The sequence below is a fragment of the Microtus ochrogaster genome, chromosome 7 (genome assembly GCF_000317375.1).
Source record: "Microtus ochrogaster isolate Prairie Vole_2 chromosome 7, MicOch1.0, whole genome shotgun sequence".
NCBI lineage: Eukaryota > Metazoa > Chordata > Mammalia > Rodentia > Cricetidae > Microtus > Microtus ochrogaster.
Window position 1 is genome coordinate 29425786 of NC_022014.1, and position 25700 is coordinate 29451485.

At 50.4% G+C, this 25700-nt stretch overlaps 2 protein-coding genes and 1 non-coding gene across 3 annotated transcripts in view; 2 read left to right on the forward strand and 1 right to left on the reverse strand.

Moving 5' to 3' along the window:
- Positions 1–888: 888 nt before the first annotated feature.
- Chd3 (chromodomain helicase DNA binding protein 3) lies at positions 889–23239 on the forward strand. Its single transcript, XM_026780062.1, has 40 exons — positions 889–928; positions 1185–1378; positions 1954–2124; positions 2327–2451; positions 4024–4310; positions 4544–4674; positions 4836–4986; positions 5149–5342; positions 5640–5870; positions 6049–6252; positions 6711–6922; positions 7474–7605; positions 8365–8464; positions 8772–8963; positions 9105–9305; positions 9580–9717; positions 9982–10103; positions 10249–10422; positions 10793–10934; positions 11154–11285; positions 12076–12193; positions 12373–12497; positions 12656–12887; positions 13224–13390; positions 13813–13990; positions 14395–14460; positions 15159–15244; positions 15403–15536; positions 16048–16192; positions 16361–16523; positions 17022–17143; positions 17249–17384; positions 17485–17586; positions 17755–17886; positions 18443–18551; positions 19398–19530; positions 19759–20000; positions 20923–21086; positions 21327–21453; positions 22016–23239. The coding sequence occupies exons 1-40, from the start codon at positions 889–891 to the stop codon at positions 22254–22256; spliced, it is 6195 nt and encodes a 2064-aa protein (XP_026635863.1). The 3' UTR covers positions 22257–23239.
- LOC113456400 lies at positions 15654–15792 on the forward strand. Its single transcript, XR_003377222.1, has one exon.
- A 578-nt stretch (positions 23240–23817) lies between the features above and the next one.
- The window catches only part of Rnf227 (ring finger protein 227), a 2221-nt gene continuing 338 nt past the window's right edge, over positions 23818–25700 (reverse strand). Inside the window, exons 1-2 of the mRNA XM_026780986.1 lie at positions 25380–25700; positions 23818–25279 (exon numbers count right to left, since the gene is read on the reverse strand). The exon at positions 25380–25700 is cut by the window's right edge and continues 338 nt beyond it. Coding sequence (XP_026636787.1) covers positions 25224–25279; positions 25380–25700 — 377 coding nt within the window. The 3' untranslated portion in view covers positions 23818–25223. The remainder of the gene's footprint in view (positions 25280–25379) is intronic.

Sequence of the window (25700 nt, forward strand, 5' to 3'; positions counted from 1 at the left end):
CAAGAGCCTGGGCCAAGCCCTGGCTTTCCCCTCTGGCTGCAGCTGCCTTTCCTTGGACAAGACAGGTCTGGCTGGTTAGTCTAGTGATTTGTGGGGGTGGTAGGTGAACTAGAGCACCGTTTCTGTGTGACATCCGTTTGTGGGGCATTAGGGCTTGTTCTTAAGAAACCACTCTGGTCCCCAAGCTTCAGCAAACTGGCAGGGGTCAGGGAGAATGGGGTGGTGGGATATCAGGGAAGGACCCGTCCTGAGCCCTCTGTCAGAACCTTCTGGGGAGAGAGCCAGGGACATAGCTATGCTGAAGCAGGTACAGGTGTGTGTGTGTGTGTGTGTGTGTGTGTGTGTGTGTGCACGTGTGTGTGTGTGTAAATGAATTTGAGACTGCACATGTCACATGTGTCTGTCTGTGATTATATCCTTGTTTGTGTCCCTGTAATGTGTGTGTGTGTGTGTATGTGTGAGCGTGTGTGTGTGCATGTCTGAGAAAAATACAGAAGTGAAAGGTAAAGCCATGGATAAAGGGCACAGCCTCTGGGAAGAGATTTAGAGGTAGACTCCAGTCCTCTGGGAGAAGGACTGTTTAGGGAATTGCGCAGACTTCGTTTTGCTGAGTTAGGGTATGAAGGAGGCAGGTACTGTCCCGTGGGCAAAGGGGAGAATGACTAGCTGAGAATTTCTTTTTCTCCAGTGCTGTATTGGGGTGATTATTCAAGAAAATGTAAATAGAGGCCTCCCTCTTGGCAAAAAGGATGTCAGAGCCCCAGGGTGTTAGTGTGAGAACCCGGGTGTCCACCTTTGGCTCTCCCTTCTCAGCATCTGGCTTAGGGAGCTGCCAGCTTGTGTCTCCCTACTCCAAGTGCTGGGGTCAGGCCAGGCCAGCAGCTGGGCATGGCTTCCCCGGTTCCTGGGCAAGCTGCCAGCTGGCAAAGTGAGGGGGAAGGCAGGAGGAGCCCTGGCGAGGACTGAAAGGACCTGCCACAGTCTGAGCCGGTGGCCTAGAGTCTGGTCCCTTGTTAGTAGGAGGGGAGAAAAGGGAGTGGCTTGGCTGCTCTTCCTTTCTGACCCTTGACCTCCCATTCAGAACCAGAGGATCCCAGAGTACTAGAAACACTCTGTTTGCATCCGTTGGAGGGCAGTGAAATTTAGAGGAATTAATGTCTGGGTTCCTAGAGAGTGTGACTGAGTCGGCAAGAAAGGGGACAATAAAGAACCTCGGGGATTGGGGTGCTTCAAGTTTAGGTTTTCTGGTGCTCTTCTCTCCAAAGATAAGGATGATATCCGGCTGCTGCCTTCAGCATTGGGTGTGAAGAAGAGAAAGCGAGGACCCAAAAAGCAGAAGGAAAACAAGCCAGGCAAACCCCGGAAACGCAAGAAGCTTGTGAGTACCAAGGGTCCCTAATGCTGTAACAAGGTGGGGTCCCCTTCCCAGAGACGACATCTTCTCTGGCCCTGGTTGCCTGAGCAAATGGTGTTCTTAAAGTCAAAAGGCTCCATTCCCTCCCTCCTTTATTTCATCTGCATCTCTTGGACCTGGAACCCTAACCTCACGTGCTCCAAGCTGGTAAAACATCCAGTTGTCACTGTAACTTGCCCAGTAATTTGAAAGAAACAGTTGAGAGCTCACTGGCTTGCCGAGAGACAGCTCAGTGGTACAGAACTTGCCTTACATGCTTAAGTCTCGGGTTTAATTCCCAATACAGAGGGAAGAAGAAAACCACAGTCTTGGAAGAAGATTGCGTGAATTCAGAGCCTAGAAGTCCTCTGTCTTCCTGGGCAGTTTAGTTAGCTCCCCGTGCCTCAATTTCCTCTGTAAAAGAGTGAATAACTATAGCTCAATTACTGTTTCATGGGATAGTTGTAAAGATGGAAAGAGATAAAATATGTTTTGTGCTAAGAACAGTTCTTGGCACATGGCAAGAATTAATAGATGTTATTTTTGTTTCTCTTCCTTAGGACAGTGAAGAGGAATTTGGCTCAGAGCGAGATGAGTACCGGGAGAAGTCAGAGAGTGGAGGCAGCGAATATGGAACTGGACCAGGTCGGAAACGAAGAAGGAAGCACCGAGAAAAAAAAGAGAAAAAGACAAAGAGGAGGAAAAGGGGAGAAGGAGATGGGGGGCAAAAGGTGAGTACAGCTAGGAAGAGTGAAAGGTCTACATCAGAGATGCAGGCGAAGAGGGGTGCGGCCAGAACTGGGTTTGGTAAAGCATGGGGCCTGGGCTACAGAGGGGTCAGGAAGTTGGTGGAGACTGAGTGAGACATTGATGGATAGAGGAGAGGGGCCAAGCAGCCCCACCTTACCCCCCCCCACTCGCTGTCCCCATCAGCAGGTGGAACAGAAGTCATCAGCTGCGCTGCTTCTGACCTGGGGCTTGGAGGATGTGGAGCATGTGTTCTCCGAGGAGGACTACCACACACTTACCAACTATAAAGCCTTCAGTCAGTTCATGAGGTACAGTGGAACTAGGAATCCTTTCAGATGAATGGTTACTACTGGGGTGCGGGCTGGGCCTCTCTGGAATCTGTTTAAAATGTAAGAAAATGCTTCCAGAGAAATTCACGGCATATGCACACAACATTGTCACATAATTTCAGTCTACTCTTGGTTTGGGTCCTGTCAGTCCCAGCTAAGAGTCTGTCTTTCCTTAAGGTTGTGAGGGCAGAAGTCGTGAGTCTAGTACCACATTAGAGAACTTTCCAGAACTAGAAGGTAGTGAGGACAGGAAGGATTGAGTCTTCTGCTCCAGTAATTCCATCTTCCTCACTGTAGCTTCTCTAGACTAGACCTGGATGACACCGTTGTCTGAGAGTTTTTATTTCAAGTCTTTACAACCTTTTCTTTAGTCCTAGTAACAACACATCATGTATTGGTAGCAGTGGGATTTTAGCTATGGAGAAAGCCCATACTGAGGTTTAACACAGCAGTTTAGTGCCTTGGCTTCCACTTGGGCAAGATACTTAATTTCTTTGGTGCTCAATTTCCTTATCTGTAAACTAGAAATGATACATACTTTGTAGGAGCCTGTGTGGATTTGGTGGGAAGTTGAATGCAAAGCCTTTTGCACCTAGACTCAAAACCTTTGGTACCTAGACTCAAGAGATGCTAATTGGTAGCTGTCCTTAGTGATGTCTTGCTTACACCCCTGCTAGAGACAGCCTGCTTCCCAGCACTGAGCATCGCAGGTGTCCTCATAGGATTTTCACACACACACACCTTTGAAGAAGATGCAATGTCTGTCTCTTTCAAACTATCCCAAGGGAGGCTGGGTGGTGGTGGTGCACACCTTTAATCCCAGCACTCAAGAAGCAGAAGCAGGTGGATCTCTGTGAGTTCGAGACCATCCTGGTCTACAGAGCAAGTTCCAGGACAGCAGGGCTACACAGAGAGAAACCCTGTCTCGATAAACCACACACACACACAACACAAAACTATCCCAAAGGAAACTTTCTTCAAATTCCATAGAATTAAGTAAAATGTAGAAAAATCAAAGCAAGAGTGCCGTTGTGCCACTGTGAGGATGGTGCTCAACAGGATCTATTTCCCTTTTCTTTCTTTTTTTTTTAATTTATTTATTTATTGAGGATTTCTGCCTCCTCCCCGCCACCGCCTCCCATTTCCCTCCCCTTCCCCCGATCAAGTCCCTCTCCCTCATCAGCTTGAAGAGCCATCAGGGTTCCCTGACCTGTGGGAAGTCCAAGGACCGCCCACCTCCATCCAGGTTTAGTAAGTTGAGCATCCAAACTGCCCAAAGCCAGCACGTGCAGTAGGATCAAAAACCACATTGCCATTGTTCTTGAGTTCTCATCTATTTCCCTTTTCTTTTTGCTTAATTTACTACTTAATGTTTTTCTTAATAGGATGTATTCCCCAACCCAGGATAGTTAGCACAGACTTAGTTGATATGGGGAGATGGCGGTATTCTCCCACCCAGGATAGTCAGCACAGACTTAGTTGATATGGGGAGATGGCAGTATTCCCAGACCATCTGTGAAAGGTCTGGATTTTCTGCTTCTATATTTCCAGGCCCCTAATTGCTAAGAAGAATCCCAAGATCCCAATGTCGAAGATGATGACCATCCTGGGGGCCAAGTGGAGAGAGTTCAGCGCCAATAACCCCTTCAAAGGGTCAGCAGCTGCTGTGGCGGCGGCGGCGGCAGCGGCGGCAGCAGCTGTAGCCGAGCAGGTGTCAGCTGCTGTCTCCCCAGCCACCCCCATAGCACCATCTGGACCCCCCCCTGCCCTCCCACCACCCCCTGCTCCTGAAATCCAGCCCCCACCTATCAGAAGAGCCAAAACCAAAGAGGGCAAAGGTAGGAACCCTCATCTTCCAACCTCTGTTTCCCTGCTTTCCAAACTGCATGGCTTCATGACTAGCTCAAGTCTTCCCAGCCTTGATTGCTGTGGGGAGAGGGGGTTGCTGCCCGTGAAGGGGACGCGAGGAAAGCCGTAGCCCAAGGCGCAGTCCAGAGTTCCCGTGACTCTTGTTCTTCCAGGATGTGTCATGGCCTATGGGTTTTCTCCTTTCCTCCCTGTTCTCATTCAGGTCCAGGCCACAAGAGGCGGAATAAGAACCCCCGAGTACCTGATGGACGCAAGAAGCTTCGAGGGAAGAAGATGGCACCACTCAAAATCAAGCTAGGGCTGCTGGGTGGCAAGAGGAAGAAGGCAGGCTCGGTGAGTGGCTCTTCCCTGTCTGCTAAACATCCTGGTGTCAAGGGCTGAGATCCATGGGTAATCCATGAGGGAAGCTGAGCGGGGAACCCACAGTCTAGGGGTGGAGGAGGTGGTGAGCAGAACCCAGCATGCCTCACTGACGGCAGCGGGGCTATGGGCAGTATGCTTTCCAGAACGATGAGGGCCCGGATCCAGAAGCTGAGGAGTCAGACTTGGACAGTGGTAGCGTCCATAGTGCCTCAGGCCGGCCTGATGGCCCTGTCCGTGCCAAGAAACTGAAGCGAGGCCGGCCAGGAAGGAAGAAGAAGAAGGGTAAGGGCTGTCACTGTGTGAGCCCCTCTGTCCACCCTCTTCTTCCTTTGCTGTCTTTCTTACTTCAGATTTTGACTTCTCTATTCAACCCTTCTCTCTGTCTCCCCTGAATCCCTTTCTTTCTTTTTCTGTTCCCTTTGACTTGACTGGGGTATATGACAGTCCTGGGCTGTCCCGCAGTGGCCGGGGAGGAGGAGGTTGATGGCTACGAGACGGATCACCAGGATTACTGTGAGGTGTGCCAGCAGGGTGGGGAAATTATTCTGTGCGACACCTGCCCTCGTGCCTACCACCTCGTCTGCCTTGACCCTGAGCTTGACCGGGCTCCTGAGGGCAAATGGAGCTGTCCCCACTGTGTGAGTACCTGGTGCCCTCAGGGTCCCACCGATCTCTTTTCTTCTTGCTTTCTGTTATGGTCTTCTGGGCTTCTTGGTAATAGGTAAACAAGATTCTGGAATCCTGATTGGGTCCTTTCATCAAACCCTATTTCGGCAGAGCCAGTGTTTTTGGAAAATGGGGTTAACCTGTTTGGTAGGGCCCACGAGACTTCTGTGCACTTCTGGGACTCAGTCATCTTGGTTTTGCCTCAATTTCCCAGTCTCTCCTTATCTTCTCTCTCTCTCTCTTTCTCTCTCTCTGCTCTTGATTCCCAGGAGAAGGAAGGGGTACAATGGGAGGCCAAGGAGGAGGAGGAAGAGTATGAAGAGGAGGGGGAGGAAGGAGAGAAGGAGGAAGAGGACGATCACATGGAGTATTGCCGAGTGTGCAAGGACGGTGGGGAGCTGCTGTGCTGCGATGCTTGCATCTCCTCCTACCACATCCACTGTCTGAACCCCCCGCTGCCTGACATCCCCAACGGTGAATGGCTGTGCCCACGATGTACAGTAAGTGGGACTCTGTCCTTAACCTCACCATTGAGCCCCAACTTTCACCCATTCCTGGATCCCAAACACTGAGCTTTTCCTTTCTTAGCCCCCACCCCTTGTTGTACCTTTGTCCTACCTAATAAGAGGCTCTGCTTGCCTTTTTCCTTCCTTTTTCTCTTATGTGTCCATCCTGAAGTGCCCTGTGCTAAAGGGCCGTGTTCAGAAGATCTTGCATTGGCGATGGGGGGAGCCGCCTGTTGCAATGCCAGCACCCCAGCAAACAGATGGGAATCCAGACGTCCCACCCCCTCGTCCTCTTCAAGGCAGATCAGAGCGAGAGTTCTTTGTCAAATGGGTGGGATTGTCCTACTGGCACTGCTCCTGGGCCAAGGAGCTTCAGGTACAAAGGCTATTGCTTGTCCTACCCTCAGGATTCTGCTGTCAGTCACTAGCTCGCTCCTCCCCTCTCCTCTGGGTTTCCATCTCCTTCCCCCTCGGGTTAGGCCTCAGGCCTCACACTCTTTCTGTGGTTCTTTTGGTCTCCTTTCATCTCTGTAGTTCTCACCCCTTTCCTCACTGCCATCTCCTTCTCACTTTTTTATTTCTTATCCGTCTTTGCTGTCTTAATCCCCCTTGTCTTGCCTCTTACGTTCCTTAACTGCTCCCCTAGGCCTGGTCTTCTAACTCTGTCCTATCAGTTTTATTTATTTTTCACTATTGCTTTTATTACTCTGTTTTTTATCCACTTGCTTTCAAAGATCCCTTCTCTACAGCTCACATTGCTAGCCTCTTCCCTGCTGCCGTTTGTCTTTTTGAATTTGGACACTGTCTCTTCTCCCTCCCTCTCTGCTCTCTCAGCTGGAAATCTTCCACTTGGTAATGTATCGCAACTACCAACGGAAAAATGACATGGATGAGCCGCCACCCCTGGACTATGGCTCTGGTGAGGATGATGGGAAGAGTGACAAGCGCAAGGTGAAGGACCCTCACTATGCTGAGATGGAGGAGAAGTACTACCGGTTTGGCATCAAGCCAGAGTGGATGACCGTCCACCGCATCATCAACCACAGGTGAGACTTGGTCCCTGGAAAGGCCCACCTGGACCATGACATGTTCTTACTCTGGCGATGGCCCTACATACCCCAAATGACCACTTGAGGTTTGGTAACTGTTTCTGCAGTTCCGGTCCTTCTGGCCTTGTTCTTCTGGGGCACTTGAGAAGCCAGGAGGAAAGCCCAGCCCAGGATTCTTTATTTGTTTCTAGCATAGGGCCGGGGATGGGACAGGAAAGCCAACTGTGAGTGTTCGCAGTGTAGGTTCTACTTCTGCCTAGCACCAGCTCATTTATGCCAGAGCACGAGTGATCAGATGGGGTATTTGTTGGTTCACTCGCTTGTGCCTCTACCCATGAGTGTCATATTAGACACTCAGAAATCCTGTCTGGGTCAGTGAGTGATGGGGCTCTCCGGGATGCGCTGTGATGGCTGACTTTTACATACCATCTTGAGAAGGCTAAGGTGGCAGATGCTGTGCTTGTTGGCACTTTATTTACTAGGACGCTGTGCAATGTGACCATACTATTTTTCTCTCTTGCTCCTCCTCTTGGCCTCCTGCCCAACAGTATGGATAAAAAGGGGAATTACCATTATCTTGTGAAATGGAAGGATTTGCCTTATGACCAGTCTACATGGGAGGAGGATGAGATGAACATCCCTGAATATGAAGACCATAAACAAAGCTACTGGAGACATCGGTGAGGGAGCCAGTACATAGAACCTGAAAACTAGGCTGCAAATGCAGTTTTACGCAGACCCAGGCCAGGGCAGTGGCAGCCTGGGCTCAGCCTTTGATGGCTTTGGTAGTAGTAGTCTGAAGAAGAGCAGTAAGATCTGGCTGGGCCTGGAAAGATGACCCAGCAGCTAAGGGCTCTTGCAGAGGATCTGAGTTCGACATCCACATCTGGAGGCTTACAACCTTCTGTAACTCCAGATCCAGGGAATCAGACTCCTTCTGGCTTCTAAGGGTACCCACCACACAGACATGTGCATAAAAATCACACAGACATAAATAAAAATAAACTAAATATAAAAACATGAGAAGAGGAAATGGGATCTGGTCTGAGAAATGAGTAAGAGGTTACCCGGAGAAGAAGGATTGACTCTTAAGGTATAGTGAGGGGAGAAGGCTTGGGAGAAGGCCACAGGATGGCTTAGTGGGTAAAGGTACTTGCCACTCCGCCTGACAGCCTGAGTTTCATCCCCTAGAATCCACATGGTGGAGTGAGAGAACCAATTTTCACAAGTTGTCCTCTGACCTCTGCATGTAGGCCCTGACATGTGCCTACACACACAAAATTTACATGTAGTTAGATTTAAAAAAAATCCTTGAAGAAAGAAACTGAGAGAATTTGAGCAGAGGTTTTGGGCAGAGGGAGGCAGATCTGGAATAGATTTAGGAAAGTGGGAGGGCTCCCGAGGACCAGGCCTTGCTCAGACACCCACTCTCTCCTCAGTGAGCTAATTATGGGAGAGGACCCTGCACAGCCTCGAAAGTATAAGAAGAAGAAGAAGGAGCTGCAGGGAGACGGGCCTCCCAGCTCACCTACTAATGATGTAAGTCTCTCTCCGGTCGCTACAGCCGTCCGCGGCTCTGAGCAGTTGCTGTTCTCCATCGTGCACTCTTGCCCTCTTCAGAGGGCTTAGGGACTTGCTGTGGGAGATGGAGTGCTTCCAGAAGTGGAGCCCAGTTCCCTTCTGAGCTAGCCCTTCCTAGTGCTGGGTTTGCTTTAGGGGCCAAGGGGGGATGTCTGAAGATTACAGCTCAACTCAGGCCCTAGCTTAGGAAATTGTAATCCAGCTTGGGACAGAGCAGAAGAACCCTGAGCTGCTCCCTTGAACCTGTGATGTCTTCACTCCTCAGCCTACAGTGAAATATGAGACCCAGCCGCGGTTCATCACAGCCACAGGAGGCACACTGCACATGTACCAGTTGGAGGGGCTGAACTGGCTGCGCTTCTCATGGGCCCAAGGCACTGACACTATTCTGGCTGATGAGATGGGCCTGGGCAAGACCATCCAAACCATCGTTTTTCTCTACTCACTCTACAAGGAGGTGTGTGATGGAGTCTAGGCCCCGAGGGTGTGAGTCCTAGCCTAGCCTGGCATGGAGGATGGAAGGCTTTTAGCAGGTAGCAGGCAGACTGGTGTGTAGTCCTAGAGCCAAGATTGACGGGATTCCACCCTTGACTCCCAGGGCCACACCAAAGGTCCCTTCCTGGTGAGTGCTCCACTCTCCACCATCATCAACTGGGAGCGAGAGTTCCAAATGTGGGCACCCAAGTTCTATGTGGTCACATACACGGGGGACAAGGACAGCCGGGCCATTATCCGAGAGAATGAGTTCTCCTTTGAGGACAATGCCATCAAAGGCGGGAAGAAGGCTTTTAAGATGAAGGTGAGTCTGTCTTCAAGATCCTCGGATCTCTCATTTCTTTGTCCCAACAAGGAATTCCTCTCCTTGTCTTTGTGCCTCTGTACTCCATCGTAGACTCTCTGGAAGCATGCCTGAGTCTGTCAGTACTGGGCATGGGGGTAGAAACTGAGAGCTATGGTTCTTGATAAAGGGTGGGGGATGGGGGTGTGGGTAGGTGTGTGTAAAGGGTGGGGGCTGGGGGTGTGGGTAGGTGTGTGTTAAGTGTCAGCTGAATGGGAAGTGGTTATGTTGGCAGAGAGAGGCTCAGGTGAAGTTCCATGTTCTCCTGACGTCATACGAGCTGATCACCATCGATCAGGCAGCTCTTGGCTCCATCCGCTGGGCCTGTCTTGTGGTGGATGAAGCTCATCGACTCAAGAACAACCAGTCCAAGGTGAGTGAGGTTCCAGATGGAGTCTGTGCACCCCCATGTGTCTTGATCCTTAAATCAAATCCTTTGGGGGAGTTGTAGCCTGGAAGGAAGGTTCCTGAACTATCTGGGGACAGGACTGTGTTGGGAGAAGCTAGAGATTTGGGGTTCTCTGATCTGGAGGGAAATGGGAATTCAGGAGCTGGCAATAGGAAAATGTCTGTGAGGTGAGGCAGTCACTTGCCACTGATAACCCTTTCTCCTGTCTGTCCCTGTCTCACTTTCTAGTTTTTCAGGGTCCTCAATGGCTATAAGATAGATCATAAGCTATTGCTGACAGGGACCCCGCTGCAGAATAACCTGGAGGAACTCTTCCACCTTTTGAACTTCCTCACTCCTGAGAGGTTTAAGTAAGTGCCTCGCTAAGGGTGATGGCAGGGAGGAAAGGCAGCACCAGGAGTTCCAGTAGAAGATTCATCTGACGTAAGAAGTAGAGCCTGAGATCAGAGCAGGGACCTCTCATCTTGTGTGTTGTTTTACTTCTGTGTCTGCTAGCAACTTGGAGGGCTTCCTGGAGGAGTTCGCTGACATATCCAAAGAGGACCAGATTAAGAAACTACATGATTTACTGGGGCCACACATGTTGCGGAGACTCAAGGCAGATGTCTTTAAGAACATGCCGGCCAAGACTGAGCTCATTGTCCGAGTGGAGCTCAGCCCCATGCAGAAGTGAGACTTGGGACAGGCTCTCTCTACTTGGGAGTGAGGTTTGGGTGATAGTATCTTTCCAAGAGTTGGGACCAAGTAGCGTATTAGAAGTGGTTGCTGCTGGGAGTGGTGTCCCTTTGCCTTTAATCCCAGCACTTGGGAGACAGAAGCAGATAGATCTCTGAGTTTGAGGCCAGCCTGGACTACAGTTCCAGGATAGTGAGTTTCAGGATAGCCAGGGCTACACAGAGAAACCCTGTTTCAAAAGAAAGAAAGAAGGAAAAAAGGAAGGAAGGAAGGAAGAAAAGAAGAAAGGAAGGAAAGAAAGAAAAATGAAAAAGAAGTGGTTCCTTTCTTACTATCCCTTGTATATCCCTATCCTTGTCTTTAGGAAATACTACAAGTACATCCTAACTCGAAATTTTGAGGCCTTGAATTCACGAGGCGGCGGGAACCAGGTGTCCCTGCTTAACATCATGATGGACCTTAAGAAGTGCTGCAACCACCCGTACCTCTTCCCTGTGGCTGCCATGGTAACATTAGGAGCAGGGAGCTGAGCGCATGGCTGATTCTCTGGGAGGGTCTGTGTTGAGCAGAGGGGTGGAGCTGGGTTGTTGGGCCCAGGTTCTGACCTTGGAAGGGTAGGAACTGAAAAGTGTGGGAGCTGTATTAAGCTTTTGGCTTCTCTAGGCAAAGTAGCAGGAGTAAGGAGTATGTTTCCTGACCCTCTTCTCCATTCCCCCACTTTTCAGGAGTCTCCAAAACTGCCCAGCGGGGCTTATGAGGGTGGGGCACTCATTAAGTCATCAGGGAAGCTTATGCTGCTGCAGAAGATGCTGAGAAAGCTGAAGGAGCAAGGGCACAGAGTGCTCATCTTCTCACAGGTGCCCGTCCCGCCTGCTCTCTCCATTGCTGTCCTCCGCTGCCATTCGCCAGCCCTGTCCTCATTCCTGTGGCTGCTCTAGTATGAAAGACTGAGATCCTACTCATAAGCATGTCTTGACTCAGGCAGGCAAGGCAACACATGCCTGTGATCCCTGAAGTTGGGATGCTGAGGCCGAAGCCAGTCTAAACATAGAGATACCCTGTATTCAAATAATGAAAAGGGAGGACAAGTGGCTGGAGAAGCTTCATTGGGAGAGCCTTTGCTAGCTTGTAGGAGGCTATGATTGATCCCTAGCTCTGGAAAACAAATAAGATGAAATGAAGAAGGTCTGGGTCGGCTGAGGTGGTGCATGCCTCTCAGCCAGGCTGACACAGCAAATCCTCATCTGTAAACACAAAACAAAAGGCCTGACATGCCTGGCTCATCCTTGCATCTGATCCCCGTTCTAAGACTAGTATAGTCGTCAGCCTTGTGAGAAAATACCGGTAGGGAATGCTGGCCCGTTAGGATGTTGATGAAAGAATCCCTCCACTTTGGAGAAAGCTACAGGCCAGTTTTATGAGTTTTTCAAAATATTTATAGGTTTCTCAGAAACCTTTTCATGGTGATAAGAAATGGTCTTAAATCAAGAGTTTGACTAGAACAGTGAGAACTTGGGAGGTGGTATGAGTTTCCTGGGAGCTTGAGGCGGGGTGGGTTTCAGTACAAGACTTGGGGATTTGTTACTTTGGGGAACTAGACCCAAGCTACTGTCATGACCTTTGGACTCCTACTGTCCTGTGTTTTAGATGACCAAGATGTTAGACCTTCTGGAGGACTTCCTAGACTATGAAGGCTACAAGTACGAACGCATTGATGGCGGCATCACTGGTGCCCTTAGGCAGGAGGCCATTGATCGGTTTAATGGTGAGGATGAATGCTTTGGTCCCTGTGGATATGGAAGGCCTGAGAACTTCAGCCATGTCCCTGGGATGGGTGATGGTGAGGGGATGGTGGAAACTTAGACTTTGGAGTTGGGATATAATGATTTATAGTTAGAGCATCTAGCAGCTGGTGGTAAACTTGGCCTAATTCTCACCTCCTAGCTCCTGGTGCCCAACAATTCTGCTTCCTCCTGTCCACCCGAGCTGGGGGCCTGGGCATCAACTTGGCCACAGCTGACACTGTTATCATCTTCGATTCTGATTGGAACCCCCATAATGACATCCAGGTGGGAACCTGCACCCTAAATCCCCTCTTAACATTCAGCAGGTTGATATGGGTTCATGGAGGAGGCTGTCCTGCTCAGGTGTGGGTTTGAGGAAAGAGAAGGCCTTTCCCTACCAGCCTCCTTTTCTGACCGTGTGCCATCCTCTCCTGCCGCTGTAGGCCTTCAGCAGAGCCCATCGGATTGGCCAGGCCAACAAGGTGATGATTTACCGTTTTGTGACCCGAGCGTCTGTGGAAGAACGGATCACACAGGTGGCGAAGAGGAAAATGATGCTGACGCATCTGGTGGTGCGGCCAGGCCTAGGCTCCAAGGCCGGCTCCATGTCTAAGCAGGAGCTGGATGACATCCTCAAATTTGGCACCGAGGAGCTATTCAAGGATGAAAATGAGGGTGAGAGCTTTTTCTACAGCTCCCTAAAGGTAGTCCCTGTTCTCCTCTGAGGAAAAGTACATTCTGAAGCAAACAGACAGCAAACAGACAGACAAATAAACAAAAAAACACTTCTCTCAGCCTGTGAGGGGGAAAAAAACCCCTTTCTAGTAGTCCTGAGAGAAGGGCTGGCCACCTAAGGAAACAGAACAAAGAACCCTTGACATGCATTCCCGTGTCATGGGAACGGTTCTCTCCAGGGCCCAGTGAGGAGGAAGAGTGGAACAGCTCACCCATCCTAAGCTGCCTGATCTTCTGGCTAGAGCCTCAAGTCCTTTCTGTCCATGTCTCTGCCAGGAGAGAATAAGGAGGAAGATAGCAGTGTGATCCACTATGACAACGAAGCCATCGCTCGACTGCTGGACCGGAACCAGGATGCAACCGAGGATACTGATGTGCAGAACATGAATGAGTATCTCAGCTCCTTCAAGGTGGCACAGTATGTTGTGCGTGAAGAAGACAAGGTAAGAGGCTTTGGGGCCACACCCTGCATCTCTGAAGGGCAGTGAAATTTTCTGCACTCTTAGTTTTGGATTATTCCCTCATCCTGGCCCCCAGCAAAAAGCAGCAGTAGACCTCAAACAATTTCTCACTCCGATAGATGAGACTGGACTTTGGAGAGAGACATGGACACAGAAAGTTCTGGTAGTCACAGAGCTACTAGAGTCTGTGGGAGGAAGCAAGGGGAAGTGGAGGAGAGATTTAGCGGAGCCAGCACATTGTAAGGAAGAGGTGATGAGAAAAGGTGCAGTGTCCAGAAGCTGGATGCAGACCCGAAGACAGGTCAGGCAGCGTTGAGCAGGATTTGGCCTATGTAGAAGAGAGAAGGAGTTTGATGCAGCCAAAGTGAGAGGGAGGCGCCAGCCTTGACTCTGCTGCCTTTCAGATTGAGGAGATCGAGCGAGAGATTATCAAGCAGGAGGAGAATGTGGATCCCGACTACTGGGAGAAGCTGCTGAGGCATCACTATGAGCAGCAGCAAGAAGACCTTGCCCGAAACCTAGGCAAGGGCAAGCGGGTTCGAAAGCAGGTTAACTACAATGATGCCGCTCAGGAGGATCAAGGTGAGGGCTGCCCCTGACCAGAGATGGGAAGGGAAGATGTGATGGAGAGAGCTTTGATGGAGCTTTTGATGGAGGCCAGGGCTATAGAGCAGGCAAGAGGCCAGTGATCTGGAAGGGTCGAGAGGAACTTTTTTAAGCCAGATGGAATCGTGGGGATTTCACTATTTAGTGACTATAGGAGGAAGGCTGTGAAGACCCTGGGACTTCACAGTAGTCTTAGAGTAACTTTGACGGAAGTCCTCTGGTAAATAGGAGGTACCCAGAGACTAAAGATGGCTATGGACATAGGGCTAAAGGATGCAACCCAGCATCTCCAGCAGGACCAAGGCCTGGGTGGAGGTGGAGAAATGTCCAGGAGGGCCTCATATGGTAACCGCTGACCGTGGACCCCTCTGTCCTCACAGATAACCAGTCAGAATACTCAGTGGGGTCGGAGGAGGAGGATGAGGACTTCGATGAGCGTCCTGAAGGTGGCCTCTTTCTTGACTTCCTGTCTCAGTCTTTCAGTTTCACTTCCTAGCTTTCTCTAAGCCCACTTTTTTTTTTTTTCTTTTTGTGTCACATTTGGAGCATCCAGCCCTGTGCTATCAGATGCTTTCACAAGAGAGGTAGTGAAGCCTGCTGATGCGTACCTGCAGGCCCAGATACTAGGAGGCTTAGACAGGATCGCTCAAGTTCAGGAGTTGGAGGCCTGGGCAACACAGACCTCATCTGAAAGCACAAACACACATATGCCAAAACTAAACAGGAAGACTGTTATTTTACTTTCCCATGAGTAACATTGTCTTTCAGATCTTTGTTACTAATTTTTTTTTTGTTTTTGTTTTTTGTTTTTCGAGACAGGGTTTCTCTGTGGCTTTGGAGCCTGTCCTGGAACTAGCTCTGTAGACCAGGCTGGTCTCGAACTCCCAGAGATCAGCCTGCCTCTGCCTCCCGAGTGCTGGGATTAAAGGCGTGCGCCACCACCGCCCGGCTTGTTACTAATTTTTGAATATGACTTCTTTGAGCGTTGCTAGGTAGTATTGCTGGCAACATGCCTGGAAGAGAAATAGAGAGAAACATGACGCAGGCTAGCCCCGGGTTTTATATATTACGGGGATGGGTGCAGAGGAAGACTGCGGCCTTAGGGGAGGTGGTGACCACTGACCAGTGCCACCCTTCCCCTTAGGGCGTCGACAGTCAAAGAGGCAGCTCCGAAATGAAAAGGACAAGCCGCTGCCTCCATTGCTGGCTCGAGTTGGGGGGAACATTGAGGTGAGACTCTGGCCCAGGCCCCTGCATGATCTCTAAGGAGAAAATGGTGGCAGTGGGAGGTGGAGAGTGGATTAGGATTGAGGACTGGGCCACCGGGGGTAGAAAGGACTTCAGACTTCTAATCAATCAATCCTGGCCCTGCCCCTCCCCACCTTCAGGTACTGGGATTCAATACCCGACAGCGGAAGGCGTTCCTTAACGCTGTGATGCGCTGGGGGATGCCGCCACAGGACGCTTTCACCACACAGTGGCTAGTGCGGGACCTGAGGGGCAAGACCGAGAAAGAGTTTAAGTGAGTGGGGTTGGATTCAGTGGGGCTCAGAGCTCTGGGTGTTCTTCTCTGGTCTTGGCTACCATATGATGTGACCTTACTCAGCTGAGCGCCACCTCCTACCTTATAAACATGTCCAGGCTCGATTTCCTGGGATGTGGGCTCAGCCTACCCCACTTCCCCTCAACAGAGCCTAGAGTAAAGGGGCCAAGCCTCTCCCTCATGGGAAGGGTGTTTGAGGAAGGAGCCTCACCCAGGCTAGCCTGGCCTCACATTTACTTGGCCATGATAACTTGGCAGGAGGAGCTGGTGAACAGGATGAAAAACTGACTGATGGGGCCAAGTCCCAGGAGATGCATTGGGGGGCTGGGCTGATGGGAAGGTCCATGGATGAGTTAGGACATGGAGGGAGACACAAGTGAGAGGCCTATGGGGAGTTAAAGTTCAGGAGGTCAGTGATCTCTGCATCTCCCTCATTTCCTGAACACCCCCTAAGACCTTGCAATCTTCCTTCTACCCCCACGCTCTTCAGGGCCTATGTGTCTTTGTTCATGCGCCATCTCTGTGAACCTGGAGCAGACGGCTCAGAAACCTTTGCCGATGGGGTCCCTCGGGAGGGGCTGAGCCGCCAGCAGGTGTTGACCCGCATTGGAGTCATGTCTCTCGTCAAGAAGAAGGTATCAGTCTTTCCTCACTCAAGCGTCTGGGCAGCTGCTTGGTCTCTGTCCTTCCTCTGTCTCTCATCTCTTCCTTCTAGGTCCGGCTGGTGTGCTACAGAGGGACTAGGGCTTCCTGCACACCAGCACCAGTTACTGACCCTTGTGCCTGCGCACTTCCTTCCCCAGGTGCAAGAGTTTGAGCACATCAATGGACGCTGGTCCATGCCGGAGCTCATGCCTGATCCTAGTGCTGACTCCAAGCGCTCTTCCAGGGCTTCCTCCCCAACCAAAACATCTCCCACCACCCCCGAAGCATCTACAACCAACAGTCCTTGCACCTCTAAACCTGGTAATTGGGAGTCAGGATGGTGGGGGAAGAAGTGCAGTCAGATGTCAGGGTGGAAGACCCGCTTCCCCTCCTGGTTCCCCGAATTAGGCTGTTTGTGTGATTGTAATGAGATACATGAAGATGAACAACTTTATACAGGGAATACATTTATTTGGGCTCATGGTTTTAGAGGTTTGAGGTCAACAGCTGCATCTGGTGATCACCTTCTTGCTTGCAGAATCCCAAGGTCACACAGGATATAGCATGCTGAAATGCAGAGAGCATGCGTGTAGATTCTTCCCTCTCTGTCTTCTTAACAGGATTCAGTTGTGGGGGGCTTCACCCCTGACCTTACCCAATCCTGATTATTTCCTCCAAAACCCACCTGTAAATACTGTCCTTAGATTCAGTATCTACTGTTTTAGTACTTCACACTGGGCATTAAATGTCAGCACATGAACCAACTCTTAGAGAACACTTAAGCCATATCCAAACCATAGCACTCTGCCTTCACCACAGCTACTCCCGCTCCGAGTGAGAAAGGAGATGGGATACGGACACCTCTGGAGAAGGATGACACTGAAAACCCAGAAGAGAAGCCAGAGAAGAATAGCAGGATGGGGGAAAAGATGGAGACAGAGGTGTGTGGACACTTGGATCTCTCTGAGGAGGTGGAGTGGAAGGTCTGGAGGGGTCTTGGTAACTAGCTACCTTTAGCTCATCTTGACTCCACTGTCCTTCACCAGGTTGATTCTCCCAGCCCAGCCCCATCACTTGGAGAACGGCTAGAACCAAGGAAGATTCTCTTAGAGGATGAAGCACCAGGGGTGACTGGAGAGGTGGAGCCTGAACCTGGGTACCGAGGAGACAGAGAGAAGTCCGGTGGGTGATTATCCCAGTGCTCCGGAGTTTCGGAGTTCCATCTTCTGGAGTTGGGATGAGAGTAACATCCTCCCTTCCTATCTCTTGACTCTTTCCACAGCCTCAGAGCCAACACCAGCAGAAAGGGGGGAGGAGAAACCGTTGGATGTACAGGAACACAGGGAGAGGCCGGAGGGGGAAACGGGGGATTTGGGCAAGAGAGGTAATGGGAGGAAGGACTGGATACCTGAGTCCCTAAGGGAACCAGGGGAGGTGGAATCTTGGGAATCCAAATGCCTGAGCCTTGGGTGGGTAGTTGTTTATGTATTAAGTGGTCCTGGGACTTAGTAGAGGCTGTCCTGAGGTGTGAGCTTTGCCCTGTTTGGCCTAGCAGAGGATGTCAAAGCTGAGCGCGAGCTCCGACTTGGGCCTCCTCGAGATGAACCACGGTCCAATGGGCGCCGTGAGGAGAAAGTAGAGAAGCCGAGGTTCATGTTCAATATTGCCGATGGTGGTTTTACAGGTGCGAATTGTTGTCTGTTACCTGCTCCTCACTGTCCATTCTGGGCTTTCTCATTGTGCCTGAGGCTGCCTGCTCCATTGAATTCCAAGTCCTTCAGTGAGATGGTGCATGCTTACAATGGGCCTTCCCTCTCATCTCTAATACAATTTTTTGTTTTAATCCTAATGTGAGCCTGTTTTTAATTAACTTTATTTCTTACTGCTTAACATAAAGTTTTCCCACTTTTTAAATTTTTTTCAGTTTTATGTGTCTGTGTGTTTGCCTGCATGTATGTGTATGCACCACGTGTGTATAAACCGTTAGAGGTCAGAAGAGGGTGCTGAATCCCTGTAACTGTAGTTACAGATGGTTGTGAGTTACCGTGTGGGTGCCTTGAACTGAACTCTGGTTCTCTGTATGAACAACAAGTGCTCTTAACCACTGAGCCACCTCTCTTACCCACACCCTACTCAGTTCCTAGGGAGCATTTAGCATTCTGCCCTCACTCAGCTTTCCATCCATACATGCCTACTGGGGTAGATGCGGGTCACAGCCTCTGATGCTTCTCTCTTTGCAGAGCTTCACACACTGTGGCAGAATGAAGAGAGGGCAGCTATTTCCTCGGGGAAGCTCAACGAAATCTGGCACCGAAGACATGACTATTGGCTCCTGGCTGGGATCGTCCTGTATCCTTGTACACATGTACGATTAAGAAAGGTCTCTCAGCTGGGAGAGAAGGTGTCTTGGTCATGTTTCTGTTGCTGAGATTAAAAACATGACCAAAAGCAGCTTCAGGAGGAAAGGGTTTATTTCATCTGACAACTTAAAATGCGTCTTCCAGGGAAGTCAGGGCAAGAACTTGAGGCAGGAACTCAAGGTAGGAACCTGGAGGCAGGAACTGATGCAGGGGCCATGGAGGAGTGATTACTGGCTTGCCCTTTACAGCTTGCTCTGCTTGCTTTCTTTTCTTTCTTTCTTTTTTTAGTTGTTTTTATTGAGCTGTGTATTTTTCTCCACTCCTTTCCTTCCTCCCCCTCCCCTTCTACCCTTTTCCATGATCCCCACGCTCCCAGTTTACTCAGGAGATCTTGTCTTTTTCTACTCCCCATGTAGAGTAGATCCATGTATGTCTCTCTTAGGGTCCTCATTGCTGTCTAGGTTCTCTGGAATTGTGAATTGTAGGCTGCTTTTCAGCCTGCTTTCTTATAGCGTCCTGAACCACCTGTCTAGGGGTGGCATCACTCACAATAGGCAGGGTCTTCCCACATCAATCATTAATTAAGAAAATGCCCTATAGATTTGCCTGCAACCAGACCTTATTTTGGCATTTTCTCTATTGAGGTTCCACTCCTCATATAACTCTAATGAGAAAAACTAGCCAGGACAGAGGGGAGCTACGGGTTGAAGAAGGGCCTACACTTAGGGCAGAGACTTGTACCCCAGTCTGGGGAAATCTGACCAATAAGAAGAAATATTCACAGTCAAGACCATTCAGTTAAATTCCTTGATAGTTCCTTTTCCTCTGCTGGCAGTCATGGCTATGCCCGGTGGCAAGACATCCAGAATGATGCTCAGTTCGCCATTATCAATGAACCATTCAAAACTGAAGCCAATAAGGGGAACTTCCTGGAGATGAAAAATAAATTCCTGGCCCGGAGGTTCAAGGTGGGGATGAAGAAGGAAAGAAGTAGGGTGAAGAAGGCCTTGGGTCAGAAGTCATCTAAAGGGAGCGTTAGCATCTTGAGAGTTGGCTAAGACCCAAGTGATGGAAACTATGGTCTGCATTGGAGTGCATGTGGCATTTCCTGGGCCAAGAATGGGGACAGAGTAGCTCTCTAGTGCTGTGTCCTGTCCCTCTGCTCACCTCTGTTCACCTCTTTCCTGTGCCTTTAGCTCCTGGAGCAGGCGCTGGTGATTGAGGAGCAGCTGCGGCGGGCGGCCTACCTGAACCTGTCACAGGAGCCGGCGCACCCCGCCATGGCCCTCCACGCCCGCTTTGCCGAGGCCGAGTGCCTAGCCGAGAGCCACCAGCACCTCTCCAAGGAGTCGCTGGCAGGGAACAAGCCAGCCAACGCCGTCCTGCACAAGGGTAAGGGCCGCAGTGGCCCCGCGCGGGGGAGGGCCCACAACGCTGCGTAAGTCTTCACCCCGCACCCCTCAAACTCTACCCACACCCCTTGCCCCCTTACCCCTCTACCCTCTGAACCACTCCCCTCTGACCTCTAACCCCACCTCTGACCCAGCTGGCATCCTTTTGGGTTTTAACCTTTGTTCCTTGTCCAAGCCCATTCTCCCTACCTGATAGATAGGGTTCACTTCAGTGACCAGTAGGTACCAGTCACCTTATTCAGTGAGACCTCATCCCTGGGAGTGCGCCTGCCACGATCCTGATAGTTTTAGTTTGTGTGTTTATACACAAATGTTCTTAGTTTTGATACCACAGATCACTATCTTAGCACCTCATTTATCCCATGAAGTAAAAATTCCTGCCCATCCACCCTTGACCGTACCCCATAAAACTTTGCTTAACCCTCAACCTCTTCTCCCATATCCTTCTACCTTGATAATTGTAGCTTAAGTCCCAGAGCCATCTTAACCACCTAACAGAACATGTCTGCCTTAGGTCCTTCTATGTAACACTGACCCTTAACTTCTCTCCCCCATTATGTATTAAAACCGATTCCTTAAATCATACTACCCCATGCCTCCTGTTTCCTCCCCACGATCCCCACCCCCTAAGCCTCCCTTTTCCCATATGGGATGTTCTGACAACCCCCGACCCCATGTCTTCCAATGTCTTTCCCTTCCTCTTTTCCATATTCCTTTCTCTTCTTTATTTCCATCTGTCCTATGTGGTATCTGGCCTGAAACTTTCCTCCTCTGAATCACTCTTTTTCTGTCTGCTTCCTGCCATTTTTGTCACTTGGTCTGTGGTCCTTTCATGTCTGTGTCCTCTCTTTCTGACTGTACTTGTCCATCTGACTGTCACTTTTTCTGGCTCCATCTCTCTCTTTCCATCTTTCTCTTGCTCTTCTTTCTCTGTGGCCCGGGCCCCAGTTCTGAACCAGCTGGAGGAGTTGCTGAGCGACATGAAGGCAGATGTGACCCGCCTGCCAGCCACGCTGTCCCGAATACCCCCCATCGCAGCCCGCCTTCAGATGTCCGAGCGCAGCATCCTCAGCCGGCTGGCCAGCAAGGGCACAGAGCCTCACCCCACACCGGTAACCCTCTTTCCCTAACTTGTTACCCTGCCAGTGCCCCTTACACACACACACACACACACACACACACACACACACACTCACACTCCATCAGAATCCTACATATGTGGAGAAACAACCTGTTACAGTAGGCTTCACCTTGAGTCTCCCTGCCTGCACCACAACCTCTAGTCATTCTGGAGCATGATTCCTCCTCTCTAGACTGTGGACTAACTAACCTCAGCTTGCTCTCTATTCCAGGCCTTTCCCCCGGGTCCTTACGCCACTCCACCGGGATACGGGGCAGCCTTCAGCGCCGCACCCGTAGGGGTCCTGGCCGCCGCAGGCGCCAATTACAGCCAGATGCCTGCAGGGTCCTTCATCACAGGTTAGATGTGGTTCTGACTCCTTGCTTCTCCCTCACTTTTGCCAAACTTCATCCCTGCTTGACTCCCTTGTCCTGCTTTAAACCCGTCTCTCTTCCTTGTAAGTGTCTACTGTTTTATGGAAGAGTAGTTCTGGGCTTGTTACAGCCATTCCTTGTATCGCCGTGACAAAACTCTCCAGCAGTCAGGAGGCTGAGGCAGGATTCCTGAGAGTCCTCAGGCCAGCCTGGGCTGTGTGGGAAAGCATCCTGGTATGGTGGCATATGCATTTAATCCCAGCACTTGGGATATCTCTGAGTTCCAGGACAGCAAGGGCTATGTGGAGAGATTCTTTCTCAAACAAAACAAAACTGAGAAACCCAAAGCCTCACCCACTCGAACTTCCTCTACCTGGTTTCCTTAAGGAGAGTGAATGTGAGCTCAGAAAGGCTGGGGAGTCAGACCCGGCTGCATGCTGGCACAAGAGGAATCTGAGGAGGAGGGTCCCTAAGACAAGTCAGAGTGACAGGAAGTGACATGGCAGTAAGGATAGGCTGACCTTTCCTAACTTGTCTCCCCAAACAGCCACCACCAACGGCCCTCCAGTGCTGGTGAAGAAAGAGAAGGAAATGATGGGGGCGCTGGTGTCAGACGGGCTGGATCGGAAGGAGCCCCGAGCAGGGGAGGTGATCTGTATAGACGACTGACCGGCTCTCAGGCCTGCCCTTCACCTAGGCCCCGGCCCCGGAGCCGACCCACGTCTCAGGCCTTGGGGCCTGCTGCCAACCCTCCACCCTCCCCACCCCTTGGGCCACCGCTGGGCTAGAAGCCCTTTTGCCCCTCTATAACTTCTCCCTTCAAGAAGGACCCCTATCTCTCTCCACCTCCACACACCTTTCCCACTAAACCTTGAAGACTGTGCTGGTGTGAAGAGGTCTGGGTGGGAGATGGTTAGCGGGGTCTTCCAGTACCCTTACTCCCCACACCAAATACACAGCTTCCCACTAAATGATTGTCGGGAGGGAAGAGGTGGCACCTCTCCAGTCCTTTCCTGCAGTACCACCTCCGCCTCCTGCCAAAGTGGGGGATTAGCCTTGCCTGGCCCATAGGAACTTTGTGAGAAGAACAACAGAGAGGAGGGGACTTCATTACAGTGGGATGGAGATAGCACCGGGAGAAAGAAGGGGAGAGGAGAGATGGCTGCCTCTTCTACATGGAGGGTGCAGCTGCAAGAGAGGGAGCTGACTGCTGTTCAGCCTCAGAATAAAGGCGCTGTTTAGTGGCTCAGTCACCTTGTGTGTACCAGCATCTTGCATTAGGAACCTTTCTCCTCCCTAGGGACCAAGGACCACGGACCGCCCCCCCCAAAGAGTAACGATTGGGTGATAATCCCCCAAGCCAAAGAGGAGCTTCCCAACCTGTTCTAGGAACCCTAGAAAGGGTGGGAGAGAATACAGAGGGCCACACATGGGGGAAGACCCCCACTCTGGGGCTCAGGTTCTGGGGGACTTAAATCCTCCCTCCTCAAGGCCTGGATACAGACTACATTTGAGTAGGTCAGGCCAGGTGCCTAGTCAGGAGACTACCTTACCTTGCCTGTGGGACCAGAGCAACATAGTGGCTAACAGGCTAGGGAGATATGGGCACATTCCCTCCACGGAGGGGCCAGGGAGCGGCAGTTTGCATGGGGAACCCCCACTTCCTCCTTGCTGCCCCTGTCCCAGTCTCTTCGCTCCCACTCCTGGGCTGTCCCAATCCCCTCTTCTGTATCAGGTTATCGGTTGTACATATAAATTATACTTTCCTTTCTGTGTGCTGTCATTTTTGCCTGCGGAGGGGGAATTCTTGTATGGAGGGAAAGTAAGATTATTGCTTTGTACTGTTTCATCTTAATAACCCCCCCCCCTTTTATTTTGGATCTTGAGACAGGGTTTCTCTCTAGCCCTGGCTGTCCTGGAACTTCTTTTGTAGCCAAGGCTGGCTTTGATCTCTTGAACCATTCAAGAATCAAAGGAGCAGCCACATACACCCCCATTGCCACTGGCAGGGTCCCTCTGTGTATCCCTGGCTGGAACTCACAACCACCTGCCTCTGCCTTCCGAGTGTGGAAGACCTTCCCAGTACCAACCACATCATGAGCTCAATGTGGAGCTGTTGAGCAGCAGGATCCCTAAGGCTACAATGCTAAGTGGCAGGCAGAGAGGGAGAGGTGCCTAACACCAAAACTGTTTTCCACCTCCAAGTCACTGCTTCCCCACAGAGTCAGTAGAGGTCACTACTGCTCCACAGGTTCAATTCCAATGCGAAGCAGAAAGGTTCAGGTCAGTCTGGTGTCATCTGTGAAGGATTTAAACTGCGAGACTATACAATTCAGTAAGAGCCTTCCACAGGTTGAGTAAGCACAGATACTTTATTCTCAAAACTATTACAATAAAAATGGGTAAATTCAGCAAACATTTTTTGAGTACATATACATTAACACTGCTATTGGCTCTGGAGATAGTCATTTGGCGTTTACACTCTGGAAACACTCAAAACATAAAACATTAGAAGATTAATGTAGCATTCACTCTGACAGCACACATACAGAAATGTAACAAAAAGGCCTATCACAGCAGATGCGTGCTGGCCTCCAAAAGGGAACACTGAAGCTGACATTAAGAACAGGCAAATGACAAGACATTCCTAAAACAGGTTTACACTCTACAACTAGATACATTATTATTTGTCAGTAAAAAGCTCTTAAAAACCTCTGAAAACTGAGGCCTCTTGTCAATTCACATTTTTAGCTCAGAAAAGTTTCCTTCCACAATAGAATGTCACTTCAGAACTTTAAGGCAGTGTGTCATAGTGTGTTAAATGTTCCACCCACAGATGATGATGACATCCCAGAGTGACGAAGATCTAAACCAGTGCTTCTTAACTTATATACACAGAGATCACCTGGGATTCTGAAAATGGAGTCAGGGAATGTGGACTGAGGTCCTGAAATTCTGCACTTCTAGCAAGCTGTGAGACCAACACTGTTGGTCTTGTTTTTAAGTCTATGGTAAGATATTTACAGGACTTTAAAATAGAACGAATCACATAAAATAAGCAATGTCCCATCATGGGACACAAACTTAAAATTATGTGAACATCTTATTTTTTTAATATTGCTACAGAGTCTTTAAAGATAACAGATAAGGTTAAATTCTGATTCCTTTATCAAATGGCTCACCCATCCTTGATAAGCCTTAATTAAGGCCTCATATAAACACTCCTTGGACATTTTCATACCTGCCTTATCAAGCTGAAGCAAGGCTTCCAATCATAATCAGGGAGGCAACTCAGTAATTTCTGGAACAAGGAACCAAGAGTGGGAAGATGGCATGCCAGCATACACACATAACCAGATACGGGAGATTCGCATGATAATTAGCTTGTCCCCTGTCCTGTTTTTTTTTTTTAAGTAAACATTTCCAACCACTGACCACTGCTAAAATGGGATCTTACACCACAGCCTCCCTGAACAAACGCCAAAGCTTTTGTATGTTTTCTTCCCACATTATGGTATGCTTTGTATTATTATCCTTTGGCCACTTCCATCCTGAATACAATGTAAAGCCGGCACAGTCTAGGAGCCTCCGCCGCTCAAAATTCACGCCACCTAGGGTACTTTCTTTTCAACTCCATCACGAACGTACCAATTCCAGCATCAGAGAGGGTAGTCTTGACATCAACCCTTTGTATGAGAGCATGCCCGAAGATGCAACTCCCACCAGCCTTCTGCCACGGCTCCCAGGTTCTTCGGTTACAGCGTGCAACGGGTCATGTGGGCAATGTCCTTGACCTCTGGACAGTAGAGCACTGGAGGAAAGAAGAAGGGTTAGTGGCAACAGGAGGATGCAACCTGACCCAGCATTCTTCGGCGCTCTGTGCCCAGCATCCTCCCTAAGCGGCCCCTCACCATTGCTAGGCAACGGACGCCGCAAGCGGCGCGCTGGCGCCAGGACCCTGTCCACGATCCGGCGAAGCGCGCGCCAACCCGCACTTGTAGGTCCCGCCCCCTTCGCGCTCTCGTCTTCCCCATCGTCGTCGTCCTCTCCGTTGTCTCCGATTTTCTTAGCCGGGCTCCCCATCGGGTCTCGCTCCCGCTCAGCCAGCGCTTTTTCCTCCAGCCGTGACCACAAGTCGGGGTCTAGCGCGATCTCCGAGACGCCGCCGCGCGGGAGCGGGGAAGGCGCGCGGCAGAACGGGCACGTGACAGCGCGGCGCAGGCGCACCACGC